This window comes from Limanda limanda, chromosome 18 (genome assembly GCF_963576545.1).
Source record: "Limanda limanda chromosome 18, fLimLim1.1, whole genome shotgun sequence".
NCBI classification, from domain to species: domain Eukaryota; kingdom Metazoa; phylum Chordata; class Actinopteri; order Pleuronectiformes; family Pleuronectidae; genus Limanda; species Limanda limanda.
This window is the reverse complement of record NC_083653.1, coordinates 13982411-13995059: the sequence shown is the minus strand read 5'-3', so window position 1 is coordinate 13995059 and position 12649 is coordinate 13982411. Positions and strand designations below refer to the sequence as shown.

At 44.2% G+C, this 12649-nt stretch overlaps 1 protein-coding gene across 1 annotated transcript; it reads left to right on the top strand.

Annotated features, from left to right (window-relative positions):
• Positions 1-2329: 2329 nt before the first annotated feature.
• Positions 2330-4641, top strand: vrtn (vertebrae development associated). Its single transcript, XM_061090945.1, has 2 exons — positions 2330-2641; positions 2881-4641. The coding sequence occupies exons 1-2, from the start codon at positions 2330-2332 to the stop codon at positions 4639-4641; spliced, it is 2073 nt and encodes a 690-aa protein (XP_060946928.1).
• The last annotated feature ends 8008 nt before the right edge of the window (positions 4642-12649 follow it).

Here is a 12649-nt window from a genome sequence, read left to right as displayed (position 1 = left end):
CAAACGCGTCATTCAATTTCAAAATGAATGGTGAGTTACATGCAACAGTGTCTTAAACTAGCTGTGTGTATTTCTAATATTTCTTCAGACTCTTAACACATTCAGACTGAGAAGAACATTGTGTGCGTGTTGAGGAGATGGGGGGGCTGGCTCTTCCTCAAACACACAGCCACACACTCATTGTCCACATAGCTGATAAGCTTTAGGTCAAAGCCTTGAACCCCAGTGAACCAAGGCACCAGCTTGTCTGCCAAGTGCTTGGAGTGGACAGAGCAGTGGGGGCCAAATGCTGTTGTCCCCTGGTGTGTGAATGGAAGTGTGTGTGTGTATGTAGGGATAACAAGCTGTAGGGCTGGGATCCACACAGTGAGGGCCACGCGGGGGTTGGGTCGGGGACACATTCGATGGGATTGTTGTGCGTGTGTGGAACAAAAGGCTTTGATTACTGAAATCCTGCAAAAGGCCGGAGAGTAGGTGTGAAAAGTGATACAGTGGAGAAACAAATAGAGCTGGAGCCTTCCTCCTCTCTCATAAAGCTGCATGTCCACACCCTGTCTGGACATATCCACTCTAATCCACAAACTGGCCTTCAGACTGTCCACTACGTGTGAAGGGAAGAGCAAGTTCATGACTGCCAAAGTTGCATTATTTCTTTCTTTTTGCTTTGAGGAAGGATCCAAGTTTGAGAAGGAAAACGTTCAACAAAATGCTACAATTAATCAATCAGAGTTTATATTTATAGCCCATATTCAGAAATCACGACGCCCTTAACCCTCCACTAAACTACCAATGAAAACGTTTTCTCAACGGCAAAAACACATAGAAACCCCAGTGAGAGCCCCTGAGGGACCTCTCTCCCGGGATAGTCACACAGATGTAACAAAGCACATTTAATAAAAATAGCAAAACTGTTTCTGGGCAGCCTCGTGAGAAAGAGGAGATTTCTATTTACGGGTCAAACTAACCACTTCTGTCTTTTGACACCGCGAGCACTTGACAAATAACCTTGAAATTGAGCTGGTGACATGTGGAAAAGCAAAAAACAAAACCTGAAAGCAAACCAGAACCTGTTGACACTGCAGGGCCCCTGTGTTCCTGTGGCCCTTGACACATTGGCTTTTGTTAACACTTCACATTGAAATTGACCCTGGTCTGCAGTCTACTTCAGGAGGAGGAGGGATGGGGGAGGAGGAGGAGGAGGAGGAGGAGGAGGAGGAGGAGGAGGAGGAGGAGGAGGAGGGAGGTGTTATCTCGAGGCAGAAAACAAAAAAGGCGAATCGACGATTGACAATTTCCTGATGGGAGGTGCTCCTTATCACTCCCCCAAATCGCCGCTGCTCCGCCGCAGAGAACAGGACAGGACGAGCCCGGAGCCACACGCACACAATGGACTGAAAACCTCCCGGGGAGAGATCGATGTGACTTACCTGCAGCGAAACCTCCGAAATTACTGGAGAACACACTGAGAAGTTAAATCCTCTGAGACACGTTTCACTCTCTGGACGCTCAGGTAAGAACAGCGTGGTTTCACGGCGTGATAAGATTGACTGAGACTATTTTATTCTTCTTATTCTAACTTAAAGACACGAGGCCTCGGCGTCGAAACACCAATTATGTGTTCGAAATATTGAAGAAACGAGCTAATTCATTTGTAAGAGTTGTAAGAGCCTTAAAACAATAAATTAAAGACGTAAATTGGACCATAGTGTTGTAGGTAATGACTTTGAATTTGATCTGAATGAGTTTAATTTAGTTTCGGTTATATTGTCCCGTTTCTAGCCATTTTTAACGTGTAAAAGTCTAAATCAAATCACTTGCACATTATTTTGTATTGATGATATTTACCTGTATGAAACACAACCTATTTATTCTTATTTGGCATTCAACAACATAAAGGCCCGACTGAGGTGAGTTGACTGTCTGCTTTCTTGAACTTAAACTCAAGAGAAAAAAAATCCCTTTTAAACCTGAGAGAGGAAATAACAATTTATTAACATTCATCCTTCTAATTATCCTGATATAGATTGATCTAACAAACATACATACAGTTGTCATCCCCCAGAAGATCATTTCTTTGTAGTAGCCCACCTCACATCAGCAGAACTGTGCAGGGAGTAGACCAGAGAACATTTGAACTGAGTCCAAAGCCCCATAATCTAGTCTACTGCTAACAGAGATAAGAGCAAATATCTGAGGCTTTTCCCCTTGTGTTAAGATCTCTAAACTCTAACTGTTAGACTGTGTTAATTGTGTTGTTTTACTGTTTTCTGATTCCACTCTTTTCCTATGTTTTCTTTTTCCTCTCCCCTGTCCAGGCCTCATCACAGGTATGATTCAGAGGAACGAGGTTGTGCTGTCCGTGCTGCGAGAGCTCCAGGAGGCCACAGAGAGCTCCGGTCTGGATGCTCTCACCCGAGTGGCCCTCGGGGTGGACAGGGTCCTCGCTCCCTTCCAGCTCCCCAGGACCCCCTGCCAGGACTTCCCAGAGTGGGCCGGCGTGGACGACTCGGCCCGTGACCTGTACCCGGGTGATGCACCCAGAGACCTCCTGCCTCTGAACTGCGACGGAAAAGGCAACTTGCTGTTTGATGCAGTCAGCACCCTGCTAGTGGGGAACCCTGCACTTAGCTTGGAGCTACAGGTGAGCAGTGGTGTTTATATTTGTCTCAGAATCAGAATGTATTTATTGCCAAGTAGGTTTACATCTACCTGGAGTTTGCTTTGGTTGAAGGTGCATACAACGACCAGAAAACATAAAAACACTACACAGTACTACACATAAGAATAAAACAATATATAAATAGTCTAAATGTATATTGTGGCACTTGTTAATGTATATAAACATTGTGATTACATTATATTCATATTGTTCCTCCACAGGTGCGGACTGTCATGGAAATGGTGCTGTGGAAGCGATACTACCTCTCAGGGATGATCGATTCGAAAATGATGCTTCAGGCCGTTCGCTTCAGTCTCTCTGCTGAAGAGTCCGAGGACATGCTCAACTTGCCCGTCACAGTCCTGGAGGCCATCTTTGACGCAGACGTCAAAGCTTCCTGCTTCCCCGGCGCCTACGCCAACATGTGGCACGTTTACGCCCTGGCGTCAGTCCTCGAGTCTAACATCTACTCCATCTATCCCATGTTCAACCTCAAGATCAGACCCTATTTCAACCGTGTCATACGTCCGAGGACCTGGCCCAAAGACTCTCAGCCGTTAACCCTGCACATCATGTGGTCCGGCGAGCTGCAGTCCGAGGTCTTGTTCAGGCCAAATAATTTTGTCGCACTAGCCAATACCAGAGACCTCACATTTGGGAATACCGACAGCGAGCAGAGGGAGTCTCCGATCAAGAGCGAGGAGCTGCAGAACCCGGACTCGCAGTTTTCCTACCCGAGCCTGAAGGACAAGTACAACATTACCAAGAGGACATTCTACCGCTGGAAAAGGCAGACGCAGGAGCACTGCAAAAAGTCTGCTGCTAGGTACGAGGCAAAGTATTTCCTGCAGGCGTGCTACTTGGAGGGAAGGCTTATCCCTCTGCACCAGTTTAAGGAGTTTTTCCCCGAGATCTCAAGGTCGTCGTACTACAACTGGAAGCACGAGCTTCTGAAAACTGGAGGAACCTTCTCCACCTCGTCTTCAACTGGAGAGATTAGTCCTGGAGAGAGCACGGAGCAGGAGGCCTGGTCTTCACCTGAAACAAAACAGGAGGAGCCTGACCACAATGACAGCGTGGCCAGTATGTTTGGACTCGGCCTCGGCAAGCTGGATGTAGAGCGGGCCCAGAGTTTGGCACATATGCAGGAAGCAAAGCGCTGTCTACAGAATTGCATCGCCATGAATGCCTCCCTCCCCTTCAGGGTCTTCAAAAGACATTTCCCCGGGATCTCCAGATCAACCTACTACAACTGGAGGAGAGAGGCCATGCTGTTCAACAGAGGTTACAAAGGCAGCGTGGCCAGCAGCGAGGACAGCTCCGATGCTGACAAGAGCCAGAGTCCAAAGAGTCTGTCCCCGGTCCTGTCTAACGTCACCCAGCCTATCGTACCCAGGATGAGGATCTACAGGAGACAGCACATAAGTTTCAGGCTGGCATACATGAGTAAAAAGCAGCTCAGAGATGCTGCCAAACTGCACGTCCAGAATTCAAAGTGGTCCCTGACCAAGTTCAAGCTCAAGTTCCCGTCCATGTCCCCTTGTTTTTACTGGCTTTGGCGTAGCAGGCAGAACCAGAAGGAGAAAATGGCTGCCCAGCGTACCGAGGTCCTCCCAGTTAGCGTGGAGAACACTGCAACAGAGGACAAGATCATAGAGACGAGGATAGAGACTCCGCCCATGCTCCCGTTTGTCGAGAGGCCGAGATATTTAGAAAGCTCCACTGTTCCCTCTTTTGATGTCTCTCGTTCAAAACCCGTGCTTCACAGCCAGGAACCAACAGACAAGCAGATGTTTGCGATGGATGTTGTGGCTCTGGCCAACTTCAAGGCCAAGGCCAAGCTGTTCCTGCAGCAACGCTTTGAAGAGAAGTCCTTCCCTACGTTCAAAGAATTCAGGTCTTACTTCCCCTTCACACCACGCTCCACGTACTACATGTGGAAGCGAGCTCTGCATCACGGGGTGTCGCTGATTCACGGTTAAATGAAAAGTGGTCACGTCCTGTATGAAAACAGGCTTCAGAAGCAGCATAATTGCTTTGTTGAAGAATTTCTTGGCCCTACAAACAAGTTTTATATTGTAAAAATACTACCTACACTGTTGTTTTGGTGTTTTCATGCTCTGAAAAGACTTGCACACACTTGCTTAGCATCTAAATGTCTTGTGTCCCTGCTCTCCCCACCACTGCAGCTCATTCCTCCCTCCTGGACATTTGCACGTGTGTGAAAAGAAACGGCTCTGTTTAAACCCTGCATGTTGCCCTGCAGGCAAAAGGCAGTTCAAAGCTGTTGTTTAGCTGCGTTTTGTTTGAAGCTGCTTCTTCTCCGGTGTCTTTTAGTCCCTGCCCAACATTGGACTCGGGGAATCTTCTATTTCTTCGTTGTTATTTGATTGTTGATGCTTTTTTTGATGCATGTATTGAACTGGGTTCTTGGCAGATCATTTTTTTCTTCTTTTTTTTAAATGTAAAGAGCTGCCAGTTGGTTTTAAGGATTTCTTGTTCAGACATCCCCTGTAAACATGGGTCTTGTCCTTTTTCATATTTCTCCTTTTTTTTACTATGAAATGTTTCACCTCAGGGTTTCACTCGGTGCACTGAAGGTTTCAGTGGCTGTATTAAGGTGTTTGGCGTTTTGAAAATGCCTCATTTTCTGCAAATTAGAAATACAAACTTTAGTCACACTATATTTGCACTAAAATGGTTCTCGTTACACTGAATGTATTTTCTTATCCGGTGTGCACACTCTGGTTAAATACCTACAAGTCTTTTTTTCTCCTGTTTTTTTATGTAACTTGAAAAATGAATATAAATGAAGATATTTTATTTTTTGTACACTCCATTCCAAGACTACCTATTTCCCTGAGATACTGTGGCAATAATTTTGCATGTATAAGCTATTTTCTCACACTTCTCTCTGCACATGCAGATGGGTTGTGGGGAGCAAGACCTGAATAATAGATTTCAACTTACATTTGTACTTTATGTATTTATTTTTTCTTATTCACTACATGTCTGATATTGGCACCGCTGATGCCAGCAGTTTGCAATTTGTTCAGTCAGTAGGTGAGACAGTCTGCACGGCTGTGAATCAATAAACCATCGATCAGCATCAACCTCTTGCCTCATTTTTCGCTTGATCAGTCACACACACACACAGTTTAATGTATTGCTGTATCTCTATCTCTCTATCTCAGGTTATTTAATGCTGCTATATTTTGTATATGACCTTAGGACGTGCCTCATTATGTCGCTCATTATCACACACCACCCCTGACCAACTGCTACACCCACCAGAGTATCTACAAGCAGGGATAAGAGCAGGATATTTTGAGATGTCTGTAATATCTTTAACCAGTTGTTGTTTTTCCCTGTTAGTGAGTAATTGCTCCTGCTCAAGTGGTATCAATGGCCTCTTTTCTAATTTCATGCCCCATCAGTTGTGTGTTGATTCCTCTCTGTAGTGGGACAAACTGGACATTTGAAGTTATGTTACATAATGGCTCAATAGCTATGTCTGACCTTTGCTGAAGTAAATCATGTCAACAAACAGTGTGCCGCACATAAGATGAAGCAAAAAGAGAACAGGGAGCTTAATCACTTTGTGTAACTGCAGAAAAACAGGTCTGACCAAACTAGTGTCCAAAGAATAGTAATGAGCTTGGAGACTAGTTTTGTGTCTTTTGCTCACTTTGCTCTGTTTGGCTATTGTGCTCATGCTAATGAAGGTAATGGTCAAGACTGGGAGGGCGAGAGGGGGGAGGGTTAATTGTATGCATGGGGATGGAGGTGTTTGTGATAAGGCCAAGAACATCCAAGAGTTTGGGGGAAGGCTGGAGGTGCAGAGTAAAAGGAGGAGGGGGGAGATCCATGACTGTTTTCTCTTTGAAAAAACAACAGGATTGAAACCTTTCTTTTGTGTGATAGAGAGTCTATCATTGAAACTTTTGATGTAAGAGGTTTGAATCATGTCTAAAAGCTTCACAACCATTGATGAGAAAATGTTTGGAACAAAATCTTTTCCCTAGTTAAAAGGTTTTTCTGCCATGGAGATCCACTATTCAGTATTTTCTACTGTTCCTAGTGGACTCCGGTTCAATTTGACCTTATTTATCTATATGCTTGCATTACTATACGGTGAATTTGGGTACTTTATAAATATTTCATATAAAAGTACCCATGATGAGTATCATTATATTATTGAAGAATATCTCCATGGTGTTTCTATTTATGTCTCTAGTGCAAATATGTGAAGTGGCTTGAAACCTTTTGCCCCCCCCCCCCTTCTTTTATTACATCTCTGATATTCCTTTAAAATTCATGTAGATTTTTGATAGAATCATGCAGTTGAAATTATCCTGTGTAGAGAGACTGAATTGGACTGACTTTGTGTGGCATTTTTATTTATAGCCACCTTTACTCTTTTCCACCATAAACACAAGTAAAAAAGCTAGTAACATTTCATGGCTTGATTTTCATAATCTTTCCAGAAATTCCCAAATTATAAATAAGCTAATTCTGAATTTGTGGATGGGGCCCATCTCTGACTTTGACATAAAGACGCTGACCATGAGTCACAACATTCCCACTTTGAGTCTGGAATCTTTTGTTATCTCTTCACCTTCTGTAATAAAAGGATAAATAAAAACAGGGTTTAGATGAGATAGATTCCAATTGTCTAATCTGATAACATCATTTGGGCAGAAACACAGTTTTAGTTGAGCTTGATGCTTGACCTTGAAAACAGTTGAAAGTGCTGCTTTCTTACCGGTTCCTGAACATTTTACCTAATCACATGCCCTACATCAGTTAATCCGCAGTCTTTCCTTTATTCTACATAACATGGATATTTTCCCAGAGGCTAATTTAACTTGCCTGCTTGGATCAGTGTAACATATTGAAAAAAGTTTACATAATTAAAAAGTCCCATCTGAGTTTAAGACCCTCTAAAGAGACTGACCTTGGAATAAGCAAATATTTGATGAAGTCTTAGTTGTTCGTGGGTCTGTTTCCATCCTCATGATGGAAGGAGGGCTCACTGGCACTGAGCTACTCTACATAGTTTGTATCAAAAATAGCATGAAAATAATGAGGGTTGGCAGGTGGGAGCCTGAATCTTCAAGGATTAGCATACTGCAGAAGACAGAGCGGCATTTCAAGGATGCCAGATTCTTCTCAGTAAACAATGCAGACCTGTGGGACTTTTTACGCCTGCGGTCTGATGCCAATTACCCCCAGATAGGAGCAGCGATACCAACTCAGACGAACTCTGAGGTTTGACCCTGGTTTTTTTGGTGGAAAAGCAAAACTCTATCTGTCTGAAGATGAAGAAATTACACGACAGATACACTCATTGCAAACCTGGAAAATAAAGCCATGTATAGAGTATGACCACTAGATGGCAGTGGTTTACTTCACAAGGCAGTTGTTATGGTTTGCTGGCTTGGAGAAAAGACTCACATCAGACACAAACACACAAACACACAGACTTTGGTTTGGACACAAAATCAAACAGGACTCAGTTTTGTGTGTAGAGCAGATTTCTCTTGTGATAGTTCCATTAATAAACATAATCCAACATTGCATCCAGTAATACCAGATCAGGGAAACAAATTGTTTAATGACAGAATAAACAGTACGGGAAGATGAGAGCACCTATGCGCCTCAACCAGGGATTAGTCAGTGCCAGGACATTATTTACAGCTTAAATGTGTTGTTCGTATATATTATAGGAATTACACAGACTCCAACCTGTGCGCCTATGATGAGCACAATCCCTCCATGTCACAAAGAGGACTATTCCTTGGCAGTAAAACTCACTTCATCATGTGCATTGACATTGCTTTAGCTAGTGCAGCAGCTCTGCCACAATATGAGTTGCTTCAAGGGCAAATAAGAAAAGTGCTAAAATTAGTCGTAAAGCCTCGTAAATCTACGTTAATGACGTTTTCTGTTGTGACACACTCCACATTTCTGAAACCCTCAGGCTTTAATATTCACAAATGATATCCGCCATTGTGTTATTTCCAGCCTAATGTGATTCTGCATCACATCCCATCGTTGGTTGGCGGATGTTTTAAAGATTTTATGATGTACTGTTATGTTACAGGAGTTGTAACCAGGGCGGAGGTACAGCCTCAGTGTGTTGGCCTTCAAAAATGAGCCTGATGTGAATTGATTTCTCTTAAGGTCCGTGTCTGATCTGAAACGGGATTTCTGAATTGTTGATGTCAGTCGCCGAGACAAAAAGCTCTCTGTAAATTTTCCATGAGTAATGCGTAATTTTAACGCTTAATTATGCATAATGTTGTGCCTGAGAGCCGACTCAGACCTTGGAGGCATGGCAAGAAGGATTTTGTTAATGCAAACCAGCAGAGGAAAGCATTAGTTAATTCAATAAGAAAGTATTATTTACTTAGTGCTGCCTCATATGGCGCAGATCAATTTCCTCTCACATTTATTCTGAAGTGATTTATTGTTGGTTTGCTTCTGCTGCTGCTGTTGTTGTTGTGACCAATAACTCACATTTCATCTTGCGCTCTCTCACCTACACACACACACACACACACACACACACACACACACACACACACACACACACACACACACACACACACACACACACACACACACACACACACACACACACACACACACACACACACTGAATGGCTGCTGATCACAGACCTGCGCTGACATGTAAATCAATGAGTGACAACCCTTTACTTGTTTTTCCTTCGTCAAATGTTTCACTCTTTTCTTTGCAGTGGATCAATAATGTTGAGATGCTTTTTGCTGATGAAAGGCGAGAGGAACAGAGGTAGTGTGTGTCTGTGTCTGCATGCGTGTGTGTGCACGACACGTACGTGACAGAGTGAGAGAGGTCAGGTACACATGGGGCTTGATAAGGGATAATCCGTGTTTGCGGTCACTTCATCCTTTGTGTAAATTTGTCCTTTGGTCTTGTACAGTTCTACGATGTGTGACCTCACCTAGTCACACATCAGCCACAGTATGTTCAAACTATAAGACAGAGATTAGCTTAGCTCATCTCGGAGACGAGAGGGAGCAGGAAACAACTCGTCTGGCTGCCAGCTCCTCGTAAGCTTCACCAATAAACACATCAAGAAAAGGAAGTGACCTCTCCATGAGGTTACTAAGCAACAAGCAGGAAGGATGGAAGAAGGTCACTGTTCTTGACCAAAATAAAGTTGCTCACATAAAATCTGAAGTTATTGTAGGTTTGCACCATAGACTGTGAATGAAATGAATATCTATCCGACTAAACCTTGAATAAAAAAGAAAAAAAAGGTCTTGTGTATAAACACTGCTCAAAAAAATTAAAGGAACACTTTTTTATCAGGGTATGGCATGAATTCAATTGCACTTTTTTGATAATTATCTGGTCAGTTAAGTAGCAGAGGGGGTTGTTAATAACTTTCAGCTGCATTGGTGTTGATGGAATTAACAACAGGTGCACTAGAGGGGCAACAATGAGACAACCCCCAAAATAGGAGTTGTTTTGCATGTGGAGGCCATTTCAAGTTTCTCCCTCTTGATCACTTCGACTGGTTTTCCATTAGTGTTGGCTTTAGCTAGAGTCATTATCTCTACTGGGGGCATGAGGCGATTTCTTAACCCTAGAAGGTCCTCAACCCATCAGCAGGACCGATATCTGCTGCTTTGTGCATGGAGGAACAGGTTGAGCGCTGCCCGAGCCCTACAGAATGACCTCCAGCAGGCCACTGGTGTGAATGTCTCTGCCCAAACAGTCAGAAACAGACTTCATGAGGGTGGCCTCAGGGCGTGACGTCCTGTAGTGTGCCCTGTGCTCACTGCCCCGCACCGTGGAGCTCGATTGGCATTTGCTATAGTACACCAGAATTGGCATGTCCGCCACTGGCGCCTTGTACTTTTCACAGATGAGAGCAGGTTCACTCTGAGCACCTGTGATAGACGTGAAAGGGTCTGGAGAAGCCAAGGAGAACGCTATGCTGCCTGCAACATCGTTCAGCATGACCGGTTTGGTGGTGGGTCAGTGATGGTCCGGGGAGGCATATCCATGGAGGGACGCACAGACCTCTACAGGATAGAGAACGGCAGTCTTACTGCCATTAGGTATCGGGATGAAATCCTTGAACCCATGGTCAGACCCTACGCTGGTGCAGTAGGTCCTGGGTTCCTCCTGATGCACGATAATGCCCAAACTCATGTGACAAGGGTATGCAGGCAGTACCTGGAGGATGAAGAAATTGATGCAATTGAATGGCCCTCACGATCACTTGACCTAAACCTGATAGAACACCTCTGGGACATTATGTTTCGGTCCATCAGACGCCGCCAGGTCCTCCTCAGACTATACAGGAGCTCACTGATGCCCTTAGACAGATCTGGGAGGACATCCCATAAGACACCATCCGTTGTCTCATTAGGAGCATGCCGCGACGTTGTCAAGCATGCATGCAAGCACGTGGGGGACACACAAGATATTGAGAAGCATTTTGAATTGCAGAAATTAAATTTTGGCAAAATGGAAAAGCCTGCCACATCACTCTTTTACTGTGATTTTCGGGGTGTCTATAAAATGTTTCCCTCTGTAGCCTGAAAACTTTTATTTCCATCAAAGATGTGGCATCCTTTTGTTCCAAAAACCTTGAAACAATTCTTAAATTAAGTCTGAATTTCGTCTCTCAAAGCGGCTGTCACCTGTTTTTCTATACTTCATTGAACAGTAATTTAGTTTATTGGAAATGTCTATGCTGGGTTTACACCATCCAATACTGGAAAATATGAATTAATGTATAGCGTTGTGGAAAAGACCAAATGTGAAGCCTTAAATTCCTGCATTAGAAGCTTTAGAGAGATATGCTGTGTGTTCTCGCTGATACATATTTAATACGTTCATACAAGGCCATCACTCTTACCTGAGCGCTGGTTTTTACAGCTAGATATCCCTCATCACAGAACCTGCTCTTGACCTCAGCTTCCCAAAGGCCTCAGTGTTTTTGTGTCCTCCTGGGTGACGGCTGAATAACCCTGCTCGTCAAAATGATGGCTAAACTGTCTCCTGTATCCCCCTGCTAATATCCTCCTCTGGGTCCCTGCCTTATTAGTAACCCCACAGAATGAACCTCCCATAATGCTCTATTGTGCGCCGGGGCGGGCGAAAGCACAGCTGTTGCCTCCCGTAATGGCCAATGTCCGGGGGGTGTGATTAAAAAGCACGGCAGCCATGAACCATGAACTAATTTCGGCGTGAGCTATTGTCGGCGGAATGAGGAGATAAGAGCTAATTGCCAGATTTTGTTCCTGCAAAAAGAAAAGAAGAGACGTGAGAGCAGGGGGAGGGGGGGCGACATTGAAGTAAGGGCAGGAAATTAGAGTTTTGGGAAATAACTGGCTGTCTGCATTTGTGACTCCAAGCAAACCCCTTTTAAATGGGAGCTTTTGCATTTGTGACGGCAGAGTTTTGATTGCCATTGTCTGCACAACTTTTTATCAGTTTATATTACTTCTCTTGTGTTAATGGAAATAAGAGGACGGGAAATAACCCGACGTAATACACCGTTCTCTTCTGTGTGACAGGAGAGGACGTGTCAGGTGGGAGTCAAGTTGTCCTGAACTGGACTCTGCCTTCCACTCATCACTGCCAGTAACAGGAGATGAGCAGCAGACACATGGCTAAGCAGATGCAGTACTGTATTTCAATCAGGAGAGACTTCATTTGAAGCATGATCAAAAATGTACTGCCATGCACGATAAAATAAAAGTGATGTGAGGCTCTTAGACCCCTTGTTATGGCCTCAAGGTTGGTAGGGCGTGTGGCTGCATCATTTAGGAAACCCTCCTGTGGTCTGGCCACTGGTTTTGGTTGATGGGACCTAGATAATGTCTGAGGATCTGAATCACATGAGCGGACACTGGATTCGGAGTCTGGAGGTGACTTGGCAGGAGGAGAACGCTGACAGAGACAGAGAGGATAGAAGGTTTAAA

Bases quoted from the DNA above. Each gene is read 5' to 3' on its own strand.
- vrtn (XM_061090945.1), top strand. From the start codon at position 2,330: ATGATTCAGAGGAACGAGGTTGTGCTGTCCGTGCTGCGAGAGCTCCAG. The intron at 2,642-2,880 runs GTGAGCAGTGGT...GTTCCTCCACAG, and splicing joins CACTTAGCTTGGAGCTACAG to GTGCGGACTGTCATGGAAAT.